General features: G+C 45.2%; 1 protein-coding gene across 7 annotated transcripts; it reads right to left on the reverse strand.

Annotated features, from left to right (window-relative positions):
- Positions 1–1,085: 1,085 nt before the first annotated feature.
- Positions 1,086–11,360, reverse strand: ARMCX4 (armadillo repeat containing X-linked 4). Of its 7 annotated transcripts, XM_081565602.1 has the most exons (8): positions 11,286–11,360; positions 9,662–9,738; positions 9,187–9,317; positions 8,863–8,953; positions 4,802–8,526; positions 4,554–4,765; positions 4,198–4,481; positions 1,086–4,059 (listed from the first exon to the last, which is right to left on the reverse strand). In XM_081565602.1, exons 5-8 carry the CDS (start codon positions 8,379–8,381, stop codon positions 1,428–1,430), a joined length of 6,708 nt encoding a protein of 2,235 aa, XP_081421728.1. In that variant the 5' UTR covers positions 8,382–8,526; positions 8,863–8,953; positions 9,187–9,317; positions 9,662–9,738; positions 11,286–11,360; the 3' UTR covers positions 1,086–1,427. The 7 variants fall into 7 exon arrangements, with proteins under 7 accessions (XP_081421728.1, XP_081421723.1, XP_081421721.1 ...); XM_081565597.1 differs by adding an exon at positions 10,726–10,794 and having other exon boundaries at positions 1,086–8,526; positions 9,237–9,317; XM_081565595.1 differs by adding an exon at positions 10,726–10,794 and having other exon boundaries at positions 1,086–8,526.
- Between the last annotated feature and the right edge of the window lie 9,332 nt (positions 11,361–20,692).

Below are 20,692 nucleotides of genomic sequence, written 5' to 3' on the forward strand. Positions count from 1 at the left end.
GGAAAGCATTCTTTCTTCTATTATGTTCGTGTGTGCTCAGTTGCTTCAGTCGTGTCCAACTCTTTGCGACCCCATGAACTGTAGCCTGCCAGGCTCCTCTGTCCATGGGATTTTCCCAGCAAGAATACTGGAATGGGTTTCCATGCCCTCTTCCAGGGGATCTTCCTGACCCATGGATCGAACCCGTGTCTCCTGTTTCTCCTGCATTGGCAGGTGGGTTCTTTACCACTGAGCCACCAGGGAGGCCCTTCTTCTATTATATTTTCTCATAATACCAAAATAATAACTACTGTATTCACTCCCATAGACACCAGAGTTGGACAAAAAAGAGGATGTTTTTCTATCAAATGCCCTCAGGACCCTACAATAAAATTGTCCCTTTCTGTATGTTCCCAGGATAGGTTGCAGCACTTCTTCACTCAAAACATCTCTCACTTCCTTCCTCCCCTTACCACTCCCATGGTCACCAGTGAAATTTCACACCTTTAGCATCTATGCCTGAACTATGGTGATAACTTCCTTAAGTGATGCTTCAATTTCCAGTGGCTACCCCTGTCCCCACCCCAACTCTGACCCATTCTGCACACATCAGTCACATAGTTTCATCTTCATCCTTCATTCCTCTGGTCACGAAAGGCTTTGGTGTCTCCCAGGGGTGGGTGGAGTAATTATATAGACACCTCAGTCTAGAAATTAGTCTAGAAATCCCTCCATGCATGGGACTCACCCCAACTGTTAGACCATATTTCCCATCACTCCCCTCCCCACACTTTGTATTCCAGGCAGGCCAGCCTCCCCTGTGGAGCAAAATTACCACCTCCATGCCTTTCTTCCCATCACTCCTCCCTTCTCCAATGCCCTTCTGCCCTGTTTTAGCCCATCCTTCATGCCCAGCCTACTTAAGCGCCTCCTCCTCTGTAAAAGTTTCCCTGAACACTGTCGCCTGCAGAAGTTTCTGTTGCCTTTAAGCACTAATAGGAAACAGCTGGCTATGACCAGAGGCTCTAGCATGCTGCTAGTACCGTTCTGTTTCCATACATCTTGCCTCTCCAAATAGATCATAGGTTCAAGGACAAAGATGTGACTTTTTTTTTCTGCTTAAAACACACAACTTTATTGATGACATAAAAATAAAGTCTCAAATGTATAAACGTAAGTCCACACAAAGGACCAAAGATTACTTATGAAGAATCAGTTCAGTTTCTGCTCATGAAGCATACCAAAAATATCTCAATCCAGACAAGGTAAAAATCAACACATGTATTTTCAGTACAAGATTGAATTCATTTGGTGTTCATAAAATGGTCCAGCTGTCGACCATCATAAGCAACATCACTTTAGAAATTATAATGCGATTTACAATGTGCATTACTTACAAGCTGCAAAACCAAAATATTACTCAAATTTGTTTGGAAAATTACAACTAATCATAGTTTATTTAACAATAGCTCAACTCTTTCTTTCACCTCAGGGTCATTGTATTCTGCTGCTAAGACGCGAAGTTTCTTGGCACATGCTTTAGGTCGTTGGAATATGAAATAAAGGGAATTTTTACTGAACTTGTCTTGGGTAAATACCTTTGCTCTTCTTTTAAAATGGTAATTTATATTTTCAAATAGTGAAAGAGCATTAAGAATATTCTCCTTTGTCTCTTTCTTGCTAAAAATATTAATCAGTGATGCTGGTGCATTGGCAATGAGCAAGTCCTTTGTCATAGAGGGGTTTTTAGAAAAATTTAAAAGCATTCCCAAAATATGGTCTTTAGTTTCTCCACTTCCCACAGTTAACAAACGAAGAAATTCTGAAATGTAATTTGTAACCATATGCTGATACTCACTGATAATAGTCAGGTGCTTTATCAGTCTCAGTCCAGCCAGCTGCACATGTGAATTCAAGGGATAGGTGATGGTGTCTTCACATACTTGATTTAAGTATGTTTTAACCTTCCTATGGTTTTCAGCAGCCACTGAGATGTTATTCAGTGCATTTAAAGCCTTCTGCCTAACACTAGGGTAAGGATTATTAAGCAAGCCTTCAATAATTGAGATTCTACCTGCATTACGAATTATTTCATGGGAAAATGGGTAATCACGACTATTATATAGAGCATTATTGGCTATTTCATGAATAGAAGGATCTTCAGTCATCTCAATCATGCAAATAAGTTTTTCGAGCTCTCGTGGATCCACGTTATTTTCACGTTTACAACGGCAAACCCAGGGCTGAGTTTTCTCCCCAGACCTGATCTGCTTTCTGAGCTCATCTTCAGGTGGGAAGCAAGACTCATTTTGGTACGGAAATTTCATTTCTGTCCAGATCATGGCTCCTGCCCATGACCCCATCCCTGCCCCAGGGACCATGGACGGACATGAGACTCTTGACTCAGCTGTCTTTTTGGCTTTAGTCTTAGGCACAGATTTGTCCTCACTTCTGTTTCTTTTACCACCCCAGGAATAAGACTTTACATCGACTCCACCAGCAGCCTCCAGCTTGTCCTTGTTGCTGACCTTATGTCTAGCCCCACGCTCAAAACTGACATCTTTCTCACACTTAGCTCTGAGTGCATTACTGTTTTCACTGTCAGCCCAAAACAAGGACCTTAAACTGATCTCCTCAATATCAGGGCTGGATGCTCTACTTAGCTCATCCTCATCTACATCCCCAGCCAAAGTCCAGGACCGCCCACTAGCCTCTGCCCCAGCCCCAAGCCTAGACCCTGTATTGGCTACATCTCCATCCCACAGCCAAGACTCCTGCCTGGCCTCAGCTCCAGCCACAGCTCCAGCCTCAGCTCCCAAACAGGAATCCATACAGGCAGCCTCATCAGATTCCATCCAGGACCCAATATTGGCCTTGTTCTCAGCCCCAAATCTGGAACCAATGATGGCTTCTTTCCCAACTACTGAGCTGGATTTAATACTGGCTTCATTTTTATCCCCAGGACTAGATACAATACCAACTTCTTCCCCTCTCCAGAACCAAGACCCTGTGCTAGCCTCACTCCCAGCTCCAAACCAGGATCCCTCCCTGGCCTCCACCCCAGCACTTACCTGAGACTTTCTACTGGGCTGATCTCCAGGGCTCGTCCACGACCCTCCACTCGCTTGCTCTTCAGGCCCCATGCTAGATGCTCTACTGGCCTCATTAGCAGGCTTAGACCCAGTCCAGGATTTTCCACAAGCCTGATCCCCAGTGCCAACCCAGGAGCCTCCTCCACTGGCCTGATCCTCAAATCCAGATTTGGAACAGCTACTGCCTTGATCCCCAGTCACAATCCAGGACCTTTCACTGGCCTGACTCCCAGTGCCAGTCCAGGACCCACCACTGGCCTGGTCTGCAAGCCCTGGACTAGACCCTCCAATGGCCTGGTTCTGAGCACTGGACCAGAACACTCCACCACTGGCCTGATTCTCAAATCCAGGTTTGGAACAGCTACCAGCTTGTTCCCCAGCCCCAGCCCAAGACCCTCCACTGGCTTGACTCCCAGTATCAGCCCAGGACCCACCACTGGACTGGTTCATGGGCTTGAGCCCCGGCCCTCTAACCACCTGGCCACCAACCCCACCCCAGGACCCTCCTGCATTGGCCTGACTCCCACTGCAAGCATAGAACCATCCACTGGACTGATTCTCAGGCACTGGCCTGGATCCTCCACTGGCTTGGTCTCCAACAGCAGCCCAGGAATCTCCAACAGACTGGTCCCTTGGCCCCAGTATAGACCCTCCACTAGCCTGACCCGCACTGTCAGCCCAAGATACTCTTCCAGATTTGGCCTGATCCTCATATCTAGGCTTTGCCTCACCACCAGCCTGATGCCCAGGTCCAACCCAGGACCCTTCATTGGCCTGGTCCGCAGCTCCAACCAAGAACCCTCCACTGGCTTGGTCCCCAGAGTTAGCCCAGGACCCCCCACTGGACTGGTCCTCGGGTCCCAACCTAGACTGTCCACCAGCCTGACCACCATCACGGGCCAAAGAACCTTCTTCACTGACCTGACCTTCAAATCCAGGCTTGGACCCACCATGAGACTGATCACCAGTCCCAGTCCAGGAACCCCCACTGGCCTGCTCCATGGTCCCAACCAATAATCCTCCACTGGCCTGGTTCCCAGTGCCAGACCAGGACCCAACACTGGACTGGCCTACAATCCCTGGCCTAGCCCCTCCACTGGCCTGTTCTCCAGTTGTAACCCAGGACACACCACTGGACTGATCCACAGACACTAGCCCAGACCCTCCACTGGTTTGGTTGGCAGTGACAGTCCAGGCCTTTCCACTGGACTGGTTTTCAGGCCCTAGCCCAGTCCCAGTCCAGGACACATTTTCACTGGCCTGAACCTCAAGTCTAGGCTTGGCCAGATCACTAGTCCCAACCCAGGTTGCACCGCCAGAGAGGTCACTAGTCAGAATCCAGGAACCTCCAGTAGCCTGGTCCACAGCCACAGCCCAGTACCCAATGTTAACCACATTCCCAGCTGTAGCCTGAGCCCAGGAGGCTCCATTAGCCTGAATCCCAGCCCCATCCTGGGACCTTCCACCAGCCTGTGCCTCAGCCCCAGTCCAGGATGCTCCATTGGCCTGGTTCTCAACCACAGCCCAGGACACTCCAATGGCCTCTCCCCCAGTCCAAGATACCCCGCTGGTCTGGCCCCCGGCCCAGGAACTGTCACTCACCTGAGCTCCAGTCCAGGGCACCACAACAGCCTGGTTCCCAGTGCCAGTCCAAGAAGTCCCACTGGCCTGGTTCTCAGCTACAGTCCAGGACCCTCCAACAGCCCTGTCCGTAGCATCTATCCAGTAACCTCCATTGGCCTGTCCCCCAGGCCATGACTGTTGACTGGCATGATTCCCAGCCCAGAACCCTCCACTGGCCTGCTCCCCAGCTCCAGCCCAGGACTGAATACCAGCCTCATTCTCACTCCTAGCCACACTCCAGGACTCAGTGTTGGCTTCATTCTCATCATCAGCCCAGGACGTGCTATTCTCCCAGTATCCATCCCTAGCCTGAAACCTAAATTTGATCCATCGCTCTGAAGCAACCCAGTCCTCCACACCAATCCCATTCCAGTAGTAGTCGTGGACCTTAGACTGAGACTTTGTACAGGCCTGAGTGCCTGCCCCACCTTCACTCTCTGAAGTGGGCGTGGCCTTAGCCTTGGGCTTTACAGAGACATCTCCTATGGCTTCTGCTTCGCACTTATGCTTAGCCTTGTCCTTTGCCCCCAACAAGGTCTTGCTCTGGGAATGGACTAAAGACTGACACTGGCCAGAGCCCACCATACCTGTTCCAGCCTCTCCCTTAGACTCAGTAATGCAATTGCCCCTGACCTTACTCCTGGCACCAAGCAAGGCCTCCCCCTGGGAACTGGCCACAGCCTGGGATGGGGCAGAGCCTCTTGTATCTGTTTGCGGCTGCACAGAGTCCATTGCATCTGGCCCAGCACCTGCCTTAGACGCAGCACTGGCACTTCCCCGAGCCTTCTTCTTAGTACTACATGAGGTCTCACCCTGGCAACTGGCTGTAGCCTGGGGCTGAACACAGCCCTTGGTATCTGGCTTAGACCCTGCCTTGGATGCAGCACTGGCACTTCCCCGAGCCTTCTTCTTAGTACCACATGAGGTCTCACCCTGGGAACTGGCTGCAGCCTGGGGTTGAACACAGCCTTTGGTATCTGGTCCAGATTCCACCTTAGACACAGTACTGGGATTGCCCCGGACCTTACTTCTGGCACCAGGCAAGGATTCACCTGGGGAATCAGACTCAGCTTGGGGCTGAGCAGAGCCCATGGGGTCTGCTCCAGCCTCTGCCTTGCACAAATTGTTGGGATTACCCCTGATGTTATTCTTGGCACCAGGCAAGGCCTCACCCTGAGAACTGACCATACCTTGGGGCTGGGCAGTGTCTGTTGTATCTGTTTGAGGCTGGGCAGAACACATTGCATCTGGCCCAGTCCCTGCTGTAGACATGGCGCTGGGATTGCCCTGGGCCTTATTCTTAGTAACAGGCGAGGCTTCACCCCGCGAATTTCCCACAGCCTGGGGCTGAGCAGGGCCTGTTGTATCTGTTGGAGGCTGAGCAGAGGCCTTTGCATCTGGCCCAGCCCCTGCCTTAGACGCAGCATTAGGATTGCCCCGGACCTTATTCTTAGTACCAGGTGAGGCTTCACTCTGAGAACTGACCACAGCTTGAGGCTGAGCAGGGCCTGTGTTATCTGGCCCAGCCCCTGCCTTAGACGCAGCACCGGCATTGCCCCGAGCCTTCTTCTTGACACCAGGCAAGGCCTCACCCTGGGTATTGACCACAGCCTGGGGCTGGGCAGAGCTCTTTGTATCCGGTCCATTCCCTGCTTTAGACGCAGCAGTGGCATTGCCCCGAGCCTTATTTTTGACACCACACAAAGCCTCACCCTGGGGACTGGCCATAGCCTGGAGCTGGGCAGGGCCTATTGCATCTGTTGGAGGCTGGGCCGAGCCCTTTTCATCTGGCCCAGCCCCTGTCTTAGACACAGCACTGGCACTGCCCAGAGCCTTCTTCTTGACACCAGGCAAGGCTTCCCCCTGGGAACTTGCCACAGCCTGGGGCTGAGCAGAGCTCTTTGTATCTGACCCAGCCCCTGCCTTAGAAACAGCATTGGGATTGTCCTGGACCTTATTCTGGGGGCCAGGTAAGACCTCTCCCTGGGAATTGGCCATATCCTGAGGCTCACCACAGGCTCTCAGTTCTGCCTTAGCCCCTGCACCAGAAATGGCATCAGGATCACCCTTGCCATCAATTCTGGAATCAGGGAAAACATCAGCTTGGGCCCTGACCCCAGCTTGAGGCTGTGCACAGGTTTTCATCTCTGTTCCAAACCCTGCCTTACTCTTGCCTTTGGCTTTGCTCCTAGCTTTACGTCTGGTGGTAGGTAGAGCCTCAGCCTGGCTCTTGGTGGAAGTCTGAGACTGTGCATTTGTGTCTGTCCCAGCTTCTTTAGACTTGGTGTTGGCATTGCCTTGAGCCTTAACCCTGTCATCAGGCAAGACATCAGCATGGACACTGATCATAGGCTGAGGCTGCGTATAGTACTCACTGTCTGTTCCAGCCCTCACCATGGATACAGCATAGGGATTGCCTCTACCCTTATCCCAGGCATCAGACACAAACTCAATCTGAGTATTGGCTGCAACTAGAGGCTGTGTGGCAGCCGTCATGTCAGCTCCCATCATTGCCCTAGATACGACATTGGTATTTCCCCTGTCATCAACCCTGGCACCAGACACTGTCTCAGCCTGTTTCTTGGTCATAGTCTGAGATTGTGTAGAAACACTTGTATCTGCCCCGACCCCTGCTTCACACATGGCCTTGGTATTACCCCCAGCATCAATTGCCACTCCAAGCATGGCCTCAGTCTGGGCCTTGGCTACAACTTGAGGCTGAGCAGAAGCCTTCATATCTGCCAAAGACCCTGCCTGAGACATGGATCTGCAATTCCCCTTGGCCTCAATCTCAGTACCAAGAACGCTGTCAATCTGGATCTTGGCAACAGCCTGAGACAGTGAACAGGGCTTCATGACTGCTCCAGCTTCTGCCTCGGACACAAAATTAGGATTTCCCTGAGCATCAACTGAGGTACTGGACCAGACCTCAGAGAGAGTCTTAGCCACACTCACAGTCTCTTCCAGGGCTCTTGCCTTGGTGTCAGCCGCACTTCTGCTCTGGTTTATGGTGCTCGTCTCGGTCACTTCCCTGATTACCGCCAAGGCCTCGTTCTGTGTCACCACCACTCTGTTCATTTCTCTCTCTTTTTCAGCCAATATATGAGTTTCTGCTTTGGTCTGGGTCATTGCTTCTTTCTTGGTCTCTACCTTAGTACCAACTGCCCAAGCTTTAGCTTTGGTCTGGGTCACTGCCTCTTTCTTGACTAGTTTCCCAGACTCAGAGTCAGTTTGGGTCACTGCCTCTTTCATGGCCACTTCACTGGCTTTGGTGTCAGTCAGAATCACTGCCTCTGTTATTATCACTGTTCCAGCCACTGTTTTGGCCTCAGATTGGGTCTCTGTCTCTGCCTCAGCCATTGCCTTGGCTTGAGAATAGGCTTTCCTTCTGTCTGTAGCAGTGACCTTAGTTTCTACTTCAGCTCCAGACCTATCTCCTGCTCCAGTTTCTGCTCCAGTCTTGGGCTTGGGTCTAGTCTCAATCTCTGTCCCAACCATGGCTTCACACATGGCCAAGGTCTGGTTTTGTATCCCAGCCACAGTCTCCATCTTGACTTTGGACCCATTTCTGGCAAGTCGCCTCACACTCTGGGCTCTTCCCTTGGTTAATCTGTAAATGCAGTAGCAGGCACCAGCCCAGATCATCAGTCCTGCAGTCACCAAGCCCACTTCCTGAATGCGACCCATGTAATCACCCTTGACGAAGGCAAGAACAAGATACAAAGGGGCTCAATTAGACTGGGAAAAGAGGGTAGTAGGTCTGCATGTAAGCCTGCAAGGGTGCTGGTCTTCAGTCACTCAAAGGCCACCACAGCTGCCACTGGAGATGGACCTAGAAGTGGAGGAAGGAAACGGACTAAAGTTTCTCTTCTGATTCTGTGCATCACACATACAGATACACAGAAGAACAGGAAAGTGTAAAAATGATGTGCTTTGTGGGAGAAGAGGATAATTGGCAAATTCTCTTTCCATTCCTTTTGTTTTATCTCCTCTCCATATTTCCCAGTGCCCAACAATTTCCCCCAGAGTATTTCCATACACATTTTCTCACATCAAATGAACAGTGGAAAGGATGGTGGTAGCCCTGACTATGGATGGGAGACTGAAGCCCTCACACCCTGGACCTACTCTGGTCACCACTCCCACAGGTCCCCACCTTCATACCAACCTGTAATGATCAAGGCAGTTCCCATCTCTTTCCTTCTCTTGATTGGAGGTATAGCCTAAAGAAGATCTATAAACTCATGAGATTTGTGGACCTACAGACAGACAGACAGACGCAGGGACAGACAGGAGTGAAGATTTTGTTTACATGACAGATACATTATTAACCAACAACCTCTCTATCCTCTTCAATTCACCCCACTCCCTGTTATCACAATAAAGGTGAAGTTGGGGGGTAAGTGAAGGGATGGTGGGGAAAGTGCCTGGAAAAGGGGGAGGCTGAGTATCCTCCAGACTGGATACTAGATACCTCCAGATAGACACTCACCTCCAACAATCCACCTTAGACGTCTACCCAGGCAATCTCCATCCTCTTACCAGCATATACTGATCAGGAATAATTTCCTCCTTATTTCCTTGCTTCCAGTGATCTCAAGCCTTTCAGACCTGTAGACCCAGCTGTGGACAAGTAAACAAACAAGGACTAGAGATCAGATCCTTCACAGAATGGACAAGTACCCTGATCCCTAACTCCAATCCCTGCCTTGAGAGAGCCCATGTCCAATTTGCTAGTATGATCCATCCTTTCAAGTCTTCTCTCAGTCCCACTGCAGCCCACCCTTACCCCAATATTCCTACCATTTCTTGCACGGATATCAGCAGGGAGGATGGCAACACTGGGGAAATATGGCAGAGTGCAAAAGAAGCAGAAGAACCCTCCACTGAGACTCTCTCAAGTCTCAGTCATCTTATATGCCCATCCTCTCTTGTTACCCCTATGCACTGTCCATCTTCACACCAACCTCCACAGTCCCAGGCCAGTCTCCCACTTTCCTTTGCTTTCAGTGGTAAAAAGCCCTACTTTGCCCAATGGGAAGACCTAGGAAGAAACAGAGAAAAAAAGAAAGATAAATGTTGAATACTTATGACATTTCAGCATCTAAAACATGGGTTCCAGTACCTGCCTTACTGGGCTTCCCTGGTGGCTTGGTGGCTCAGTGGTAAAGTATGTGCCTGCCAATGCCTGCTAATGCAGGAGACTTGGGTTCAATCCCTGGGTCAGGAAGATCCCCTGGAGAAGGAAATGACAATCCACTCCAGTATTCTAGCTTGGGAAATCCTATGGACAGAGGAGTCTGGCTGGCTACAGCCCATGGGGTTGCAAAAGAGTCAGACATAACTTGGTGGCAAAACAACAACAATCTGGATTTAGACACCTGTTCTCTGGCAAACAAAACCTAGGGCTTCTCCAGCACTGAAACAGGCAGGGTGGAAAAGGGAGGCAGGCAAAAGGGGAGCAGCAGAGGCGAATTATTCTAAAACCACCTGTAGGATTCTAGGGCTTCTCCCCAAAGTCTATCATTTCCTTCACCTGTGCCAACAGGTGGAAGAATCTGGAAAACCGGGAGAAAGATGGAGGCCCCTGGATCCTCTACACTAGAATGACAGCCTACTGCTATCTACTTCTCCTTAAGCCCATCTCCAGCAGTCTCCAACAAAAGAGACAGGATGTGTGTTGGGGGGGGGTGCTTTTGCTTCTGCAAAATCTCCATCCCTCCCCCGCAAAGGTTATCTCCCAAAAAAAAAAAGTAGTTCTTTGAGACAGCAATTTGTATTTTCGCAGTATTATCTGAAGTGCAAATGAAAGCATCCACAGAAAAGTTGCTGTCTTTATTGTTCTTCAACACACACTTTTAAGTTAAAAAGCCCAAGACTTGGTAAGTTTGGTAAGTAAACACAGTTTAGAGAAAGTCCCCTATAGAGCCACCCTATATACCAACCAGATAGCGGCGCCTAAGTTCCTGTCATAGAGAATATTCAAATAGCACTTCAACGGTTCACAGCGAGTGTCCGTGCCGACACTAACCTCCGCAGATCCTGTGCAGTTTGCTCCTCTCCTTCCCTCACCTCGCCACAAACACTGCCACACGAATCACTGTCGTCAGACAGGAGAGAGGAAAGGCACTGAGTGCTTGGACTAGCACCCAGGACACAGATCCCAGTACTCGCTTTTCTGGATTCAGGAACCCGGTTATCAAATGTCCCTCCCCACCTTGCGAGACGCCACCCGCACCAACCCCGCCGTCCAGTCACTGAGGCCCACCATTTTCTCTGCAAACGCCACCGTGGCGGCGTGTCCCTTCCACTGAAACTAGCAGGAAGCGGAGCGGACGTGTGCGATCAGTGATTAGAGTCAGAGAAGAAGGAACATCTCAATCTCTGCATTTCCCTCTTGAGACACTCCCCCCACCATCCGCCCTGTCAAAGCCCAGGGTTCCCCAGCGAAGACTTAGGCAGGAGGAGCAGGGCTTGGGAGAATCGAAGCGAAGGCTCCGGGAACTTGAGCCCGCTTTCTCCCCCACCCCCAGGCCAGTTCCGGGGTTGGCAGTCCGCTGCTGCCCTGGCTTCCGTGCGCGGGGCCCTTACCTGCTCCGCTTGCCGCGGGCCCGATGCCAGCCCGCCGTGTGCAGGGCAGCGGGGAGCTGGTACCCAGACTGGAGTGACGACTGCACCGAAGGCTGCGTCGCTCTGCAGCTCGCGGTCACGTGAGGGCCCCGCGTCACCGCCGAGCTCACCCTCTGATCCCCCCCCCCCGGGGCTGGTGGGGAGTTCAACAGGACCCTCCCCTCCACCTCCGCACGCACGGTCTCCCCCTCCACCCAGCTGTGCGCGAGGCCCCGTCACTCAGCTCGTTTCCCTCCAATCTGAGAGCCCACAAGTGGCATCATCTCCCTGCGGTTGGAGTTTGCCCTTCTCTTGTTACCAGGGAGGGTCTGCATCCCCCCCTTCCACCCCCAGGCCTTGGCTCTGGCCTTTTCTGCAGCTTCTCTGAAGACTGTCTCTAAGATTAGCGTTGCCATCGGGTAGTTCCCGCACCTAAATGGGCCAGGGAAGGGGTGTCAGGAAGGGGAGTAGAGAGCGCAAGGAGAGGTTTAACTTTCTTTTGTTGTGCCCCCCCTTTTTTTTTTCCCGTTTTTACGTCACACTCATTGTTTTTGTAATCAGGAAATGGCGTCAAGCCATTTTCGTTTGACATTTACAAATTAGGCTGTAAAAATAACAAAAGACTCATTCATTTGTTGACGTTATTTTATGCCACATTAAGAATGCTTTCTAGTTGCTGTAAATTATTTCACAGCTTTGAAAACAGACTAGTAATTATTAACATTTTAAATACAAAGTTTTCCTAAACGAAACCAGTAGGTTTTCAATGGGACCTATAAATTTGTCTTTGGAAGGACATTCAGCTGTCCAGTCTTGGCAGTTCTGCACAAGTGGTTTACAACTTTTTGAAGTTCTAGCTGAACTCATTGATGATCTTCCATCAGGTGTCTGAGAACTTCATAGATGACTCCTGGTTGATGAACCCAGTGCCTGAAGAAACAGTGACTTCCCAGATTAACCTGTTTTCCATTCAAGGAGTTTTATTGGGATTTTGCCTAAGCCTGTAATCAAATCAGTCTCATCACACCCAGGAAAGGACCAACTGTGCTATCCCACTAATGGAAATGAGGCTCAACAGGTGGATTTTCATTAGACCGTGACAGTGGTGAGATATCTCCACTATCTGCCTTTCATGCACTGTAGGTCCCCGAGTAGCGGGAACATACACTGTTCAGCACCTTCCAGTAGAGATAGTGGGTAGGGTCTGTGGCCGAAGTAAAGGTATATGGGCAATATCCCTGAAATTCATGTCCTTTTTCTCTCACAAAGGCACAGTTCACAGGATCCCAAACAGCATCGCCAGGAAAAAAGAGGTTTTTTTCACCCTCTGCCTTCTGTTAAAATTTTATTGTATCATCTATACAAGCCCCTTAGAATAATCCCAGAAGGTAGGGAGAAACTGCAGAATTTAGTCCCCAGACATCCAGCTGTCTGGGCTGGGGAGTCCTACACTAAATATAAACTCTTCAGGCAACCTCTCTCTTAGAACATTGAAATCTGACACCCCAGCAGGAAGCTCCCTGGGTGAGGGGCCCCTGTGGGGGAGGCCCTTTCAGGAGGTGAACCAGGAAGCCCAGAGTGCCTTAGACCCACTAATGGCTTTTCAGAACTCAATCGACTGTGACCAATTTATGCTCTCCATCGAAGGGAAACATTTAGAAACTGATTATAAAGACATTTAAAACGTATGTAAAATTTTAAAAAACAAAAAACCCAGGAGCATAATGTCAAACAGCTCATTTGTAATAATCTAAAAACTCTTACTGATCATTAATAACATGATAACCCAATAGAAAGTGTGCCAAAGACTCGAATGAATTTGTTTGCAGAAAAGAAATACCAGTGACCAATAAATATAGGGAAAGAAAAAAAAGACTCAACTTCAAAGAAATGCAAATCCAAACCACTATGTGTTGCCCTATTTCAGCTATGAGTATCAAAATTTAGAAATTTGATAATTTTGTTGACTGGTTTATGGGGAAATTGACACTTCCACACTCTGTTGGATGCAGATGCTGTGATGCAACCGTTTTGCTGCTGCTGCTGCTAAGTCGCTTCAGTCGTGTCCGACTCTGTGCGACCCCATAGATGGCAGCCCACCAGGCTCCCCTGTCCCTGGGATTCTCCGGGCAAGATGCAGCCTTTTTACAGAGAGCTATCTGGCAAAATCTGTTACATGATAAACATGATATCCCACAGATTCTTTAAGCAATTCTTAGGAGTTTAGCCAGCCTGATACTGACACAGTTTCACAAAAGATACATACAATAGGGTATCTCTTGCAGTGCTTGCAAAGGTTAAAAAAATGAAACAACATAAAAGTTCATCCATAAAAACCCCTATGTTATGAAAAAGGGCTGAAATGTAGGACTGATATCATTAGGCTTCCAAGGCAGGTATACACAGACAAAAAAGCACAAGCTTCAAAATCCCAATGGGAGTAGGGAATGCAAGCAAGGAATCAAGTATTAAATTTAGAAGTTCTTTATGTCGGACAGTGTGGTAAAGTTATCTTTATTAGACTTTAATGAATTTTGTAATCTCTGGGGTGACCACTAAAATAACAGTGAAAAAAGTATAATTAACAAGGTAATAGAGAGGGAAAACAGAATTTAAAAATTACTAAGCAAGAGCAAAGAGAAAGAGCAATACAAAATAGGCAGAACAAATAATCAAATAATAAAATTATAGATTTAAGTGCAAATATACCTGTAATTCACTGGTCAGCAGCCTAAACATTCCAATCAAAAGACAAAACTTGTCAGACTGGATTTTTAAAAAATAACTATTTGCTGTTTAAAAGAGATTCACCTTCAATATCAAGCCACAGAAGGCTGAAAGTGGAAAAATGGAAAAAGATATACCATGCAAATATTAACAAGAGAAATTCGATGTAGCAATGGCAACATCAGATAAAGTAGATTTTAAAGCAAGGAGCATCAGTAAAGACAAAAAGAGACATTTCACAGCTGTTAACATTTTGTTTTATAAATATATACATCCATCTAGAGTTTTCCCTGTTCATTTATATGTGTGTGTGTGTGTGTATACACATGTATTTGAATAAAAAACTCATACATATTATCCCTTTACCTATTTTTACCTAAAAAATGCACTTCCACTGAAAACTTTTGGTTCTGTTATAGTTTGTAAAGGCTACACTGTACTCTATGATATGACAGTATCATGACTTCTTTAACCTATTCCCTATTGAATATGCAAGTTGTTTAGCATTATAAATAACACTGCAATGAGCATCTTTATGAATATATATTTGTGCATTTGTTTTATCATTTTGGCAGAATGCTGTTCCAGAAATTAAATTCTTGGATTCAAAGGTATGCACATTTTAAAAACGTTCTAATATACATTCAACAAACTTTATTAGTTTATACTCCTGACAATTATGTAAGTGCTGGCAAAGGTTAAAAAAAAAAAACTGAAGCAACATAAAAAGACCATGAAGAGGAAACACTTTAAGTAAATTAACTTAAATTTATGTAATATGGCTGACAAGAAGATTGAGGCCTATGTATCCTGATGGAAAGATACTTAGGGCATGTCACTATTTGCTTATTTTCTGTTAAACTGTGTATTTAGTTGTCACTGCATGCAAATTCCACAAGAATACATTCTAGTACAACATTCAAACCCAGGAAAAGCATTAGTACCGCTTTAATGCCACTGTCCTCATCAAAGCACAGTTACCTCCCCTGTTTATAAACTTTTTAAAATGCTTTTCTACTCGTTACACATACATGTCTTATGAAAATATATAAATGGGTCTCTTCAGTAAGTGGTGCTGGAAAAACTGGACAGCTACATGTAAAAGAATGAAATGAGAACATTCTCTAACAACACACACAAAAATAAACTCAAAATGATTTAAAGACCTAAATGTAAGACCGGATGCTATAAAACTCTTACAGGAAAGCGTAAGCAGAACAGTCTTTGACATAAATCACAGCAGTATCTTTTTGGGATCTGTCTCCTTGAGCAATGGAAATAAAAACAAAAATAAACAAATGAGACCTAACTGAACTTAAAAGCTTTTGACAGTAAAGGAAACCACTGACAAAATGGAGACAGCCTACAGAATGGGAGAAAATACTTGCAAACGAAGTGACCATCAAGGGATCAATCTCCAAAGTATACAAATGGCTCTTGCAGCTCAATATCAAAAAACAAACAACACAATCACAAAATGGGCGGAAGATCTAAACAGACATTTCTCCAAAGAAGTCCTTTTGGATGGCCAAAAGGTACATGAAAAGATGCTCAACGTCACTAATTGTTAGAGAAATGCAAATCAAAGCTACAATGAGGTATTATCTCACACCGGTCAGAATGGCCACCATCAAAAACATCTACAAACAATAAATGGTGGAGAGGGTGCGCATGGGTTCCTTAAAGAAAACTAAAAACAGTGCCACTGTGTGTGTGCTTAGTTGCTCAGTCATATCTGACTCTTTGCAACTCCATGGACTAAGCCCTCCAGGCTCCTCTGTCCATGGGGATTCTACATATGACCCAGAAATTCCAGTTCCAAGCATGTACTGAAAGGAAAAATGCATCCTAATGTTCACTGCAGTGCTGTTCACAATAGCCAGGACATGAAAGCATCCTAAATGTCCATAGGCAGATGAATAGACAAAGAAAATGTGATACATATCTACAATGGAATATTACTCAGCCACATAATAGGATGAAATAATGTCATTTGCAGTAACATGGATGGACCTAGAGATTATCATACTGGGTGAAGTAAGTCACACAGAGAAAAACAATCTATGATATTGCTTATATGTGGAACAAAAAAAAAAAGGTACAAATGAACTCATTTACAAAATAGACTCGCAGATATAGAAAACAAAGTTATGGTTATTAAAGGGGTGTAGAGGGATAAATTAGGAGTTTGGGATTAAAACATGCATACTACTACATATAAAATGTGAGTTAAAAGAATAATCTCTTACTTTTTTAAACATCTTATATTGCCACTAATTACTAACTTACAGTGTGCATGAGAACATGGAGAAAGTGGTTCTGTCATGTGCTTGAGGGGAGTGTAAACTGCCTAGTCTTTCTGGAGGGCACTTTGGTGGTATGTTCACTAAATATATAAAATCTCACATATTTTTTTTGCCAGTGTCAAATGTATTAAAATCTCTTACCCTTAGTTGAACAATTTTTTTTATAGTAGAATGTCCTAAAGCAAGACCACCTGTGGGCAAAGCTGTACATACCAGGTTGTTCATTGTTACCTTATTTTACTAGCTCCAGACTCAGAACAATTTCATGTACATCAATGGGGGGGGTGGAAGTGGAAGTAAATAAGCAATAATGTAAACAAGTTGTGGAGGAGTATGCAGCAGTTAAAAAGAATAAAGCAACATTATATGTACTGGCTCATATACATTATATGTATAAGCTCTCTGAGATATAATTTTAAGTGGAAAAAAAATAAATCAGGGAATTCCATGGCAGTCCAGTGATTAGAAATCTGTGCATTCACTGTTACGGTGTGGGTTCAATTCCTGGTCAGGAAACTAGGATCCAAGCCTCGTGGTACACACACACACACACACACACACACACAAGGGAATTGTGAAACAGCATTTTAAATATGATCCCAAATATATATATATATATATAAAATTGAAATATAGTTGATTTACAATGTTGATATACAGTTGATTTACAATGTTGTGTTAGCTTCAGGTATATAGCAAATTGAGATATATATGTTCTTTTTTAGATTCTTTCCCATTGTTGGTTATTACAAGATATTGAGTACAGTTCCCTGTGCTATACAGAAGATATGATTGTTATCTATTTAATGTATTGTTGTGGTTGCTTCATCACTAAGTCACGTCTGGCTCTTTTGTGACCCCATGGACTGTAGCCCACCAGGCTTCTCTGTACATGGGATTCTCCAAGCAAAAACACTGGAGTGGATTGCTATTTCTGTCTCCAGGGGATCTTCCCAACCTAGGGATCAAACTCTCATTTCCTGCTTGGCAGGCAGATTGTTTACCACTGAGCTACGTGGGAAGCCATTTTATATGTAGTAGTATGCATGTTTTAATCCCAAACTCCTAATTTACCCCTCTATATCCCTTTGGTAACCATAAGTTTGCTTTCTATATCTGTGAGTCTGTTTTGTAAATGAGTTCATTTGTCCAATTTTTTTAAGATTCCACATATAAGTGATATCATATGATATTTGTCTTTATCTGATTTACTTCACTTAGTAGGATAATCTCTAGGTCCATCCATATTGCTGCAAATGGCAGTATTTCATTCTTTTTTACTATTGAATACTATTGCATTGTGTATCTGTACCATATCTTCTTTGTCCATTCATCTGTCAATAGACACTTACATTGCTTCCATGTCTTGGCTGTTGTAAATAGTGCTGCTCTGAATACTGGGGTGCATATATCTTTTTGAATTATAGATTTCCCCAGGTATATGCCCAGGAGTGGAATTGCTAGATCATATGCTGATTCTATTTCTAGTTTTTTTTAAGCAACGTCCATAGTGGCTGGACTAACTTACATTCCAACCAATAGTGTAGGAGGGTTCCTTTTTCTCTCCACTGCCTCCAACATGTATTATTTGCAGACTTTGAAAAAAAATTATTGGAATATAGTTGATTTCCAAGGTTGTGTTAGTTTCTGCTGTACAGCAAAGTGAATCAGTCATCCATATATATATATATCCACTCTCTTTGGAATTCTTTCACTATGTACATCATTACAGAGTATTGAGAAGAGCTCCCTGTGCTATACAGTACATCCTTATTAGTTATCTATTTTATATATAGTATGGTGTATATATCAATCTCAATCTCCCACTTTATCCCTCTGCCCTCTTTCCCCCTGGTAACCATAAGTTTGTTTTCTACATCTGTAACCACTCTATGTTTTTTTAAAAAATGTTTTTGTTGCATTTTATTTTTTGGCCACGCAACATGGCATGTGGGATCTCAGTTCCCTGACTGGGGATCAAACTCATGCCCCCTGCATTGGAAGTGTGGAGTCTTAACTGCTAGACTGTCAGGGAAGTCCATCTATTTTTGTTTTGTTGATAAATTAATTCAAATCAGTTTTTTAGTTTTTGCATATAAGCAATATCATAGATTTGTTTTCTCCGTCCGACTTACTTCACTTGGTATAATAATCTCTGGTCCATCCATGTTCTGCAAATGACATTTCATTCTATTTTATGCCTAATAGTCCACTGTAGATATGTACCACATCTTCTTATCCATTCCTCTTTCAATGGACATTTAGGTTGCTTCCATGGCCTGGCTATTGTAAATAGTGCTGCAATGAATAATAGGGTGCATTAACTTTTCAAATTATGATTTTTCTCTGGATAGATGCCCAGAAGTAGGATTGCAAGATCCCATGGTAGCTCTATTTTTAGTTTATAAGGAATCTCCATACTGCTCTCTCTAATGGTTATATGAATTTACTTTCCCACCAACAGTTGTAGGAGGGTTCCCTTTTCTTCACACACTCTCCAGCATTTTATTATTTATAGATTTTTTTGATGATGGCCATTCTGACCGGTGTGAGATGATACCTCATTGTAGCTTTGATTTGCATTTCTCTTGCCAACATCTGTTGGATAATCGAAAAAGCAAGAGAATTCCAGAAAAACATCTACTACTGCATTATTGACTATGCCAAAGCCTTTGACTGTGTGGATCACCACAAACTGTGGAAAATTCTGAAAGAGATGGGAATACCAGACCACCTGACCTGCCTCCTGAGAAATCTGTCTGCAGGCCAGGAAACAACAGTTAAAACTGGACATGGAACAACAGACTGGTTCCAAATCGAGAAAGGAGTACATCAAGGCTGGATATTGTCACCCTGCTTATTTAACTTATATGCAGAGTAAATCATCAGAAATGCTGGACTGGATGAAGCAAAAGCTGGAATCAAGATTGCCAGGAGAAATATCAATAACCTCAGATATGCAGATGACACCACCCTTATGGCAGAAAACAAAGAAGAACTAAAGATCCTCTTGATGAAAGTGAAAGAGGAGAGTGAAAAAGTTGGCTTAAAACTGAACATTCAGAAAACTAAGATCATGGCATCCGATCCCATCACTTCATGGCAAATAGATGGGGAAACAATAGAAACAGTGACAGACTTTGTTTTTTGGGGGGTGCTCCAAAATTACTGCAGATGGTGACTGCAGCCATGAAATTAAAAGACGCTTGGAAGAAAAACTATGACCAACCTAGGCAGCATATTAAAAAGCAGAGACATTACTTTGCCAACAAAGGTCCGTCTAGTCAAAGCTATGATTTTTCCAGCTGTCATGTATGGATATAAGAGTTGGACTATGAAGAAAGCTGAGTGCTGAAGAATTGATGCTTTTGAACTGTGGTGTTGGAGAAGCCTCTTGAGAGTCCCTTGGACTGCAAGGAGATCCAACTAGTCAATCCTCAGGGAAATCAGTCCTGAATTTTCATTGGAAGGACTGATGCTGAAGCTGAAATGCCAATACTTTGGCCACCTGATGCAAAGAACTGACTCATTGGAAAAGACTGATGCTGAGAACGATTGAAGGCAAGAGGAGAAGGGGACAACAGAGGATGAGATGGTTTCATGGCATCACCAACTCCATGGACATGAGTTTGAGTAAGCTCCGGGAATTGGTGATGGACAGAGAAGCCTGGTGTGCTGCAGTCCAAGGGGTCACCAAGAGTCAGACATGACTGAGAGACTGAACTGAACTATTAGTGATGTTGAGTATCTTTTCACGTGCCTTTTGGCCACCCAAAAGGACTTCTTTGGAGAAATGTCTGTTTAGATCATCTGCCCATTTTGTGATTGTGTTGTTTTTTGATTTTGAGCTGCAAGAGCCATTTGTATGCTTTGGAGATGGATCCCTTGACAGTCACTTTGTTTGCAAGTATTTTCTCCCATTCTGTAGGCTGTCTCCATTTTGTCAGTGGTTTCCTTTACTGTCAAAAGCTTTTAAATTCAGTTAGGTCTCATTTGTTTATTTTTCTTTTTATTTCCATTGCTCCAGGAGACAGATCCCAAAAAGATACTGCTGTGATTTATGTCAAAGAGTTCTGCTTACGCTTTCCTGTAATAGTTTTATAGCATCTCGTCTTACATTTAGGTCTTTAAATCATTTTGAGTTTATTTTTGTGTGTGTTGTTAGAGAATGTTCTCATTTCATTCTTTTACATGTAGCTGTCCAGTTTTTCCAGCACTACTTACTGAAGAGACCCATTTATATATTTTAATAAGACATGTATGTGTAACGAGTAGAAAAGCATTTTAAAAAGTTTATAAACAGGGAAGGTAACTGTGCTTTGATGAGGACAGTGGCATTAAAGCAGTACTAATGCT

Source organism: Giraffa tippelskirchi, chromosome X (genome assembly GCF_054371585.1).
Source record: "Giraffa tippelskirchi isolate mGirTip1 chromosome X, T2T-mGirTip1v1.2.pri, whole genome shotgun sequence".
NCBI lineage: Eukaryota > Metazoa > Chordata > Mammalia > Artiodactyla > Giraffidae > Giraffa > Giraffa tippelskirchi.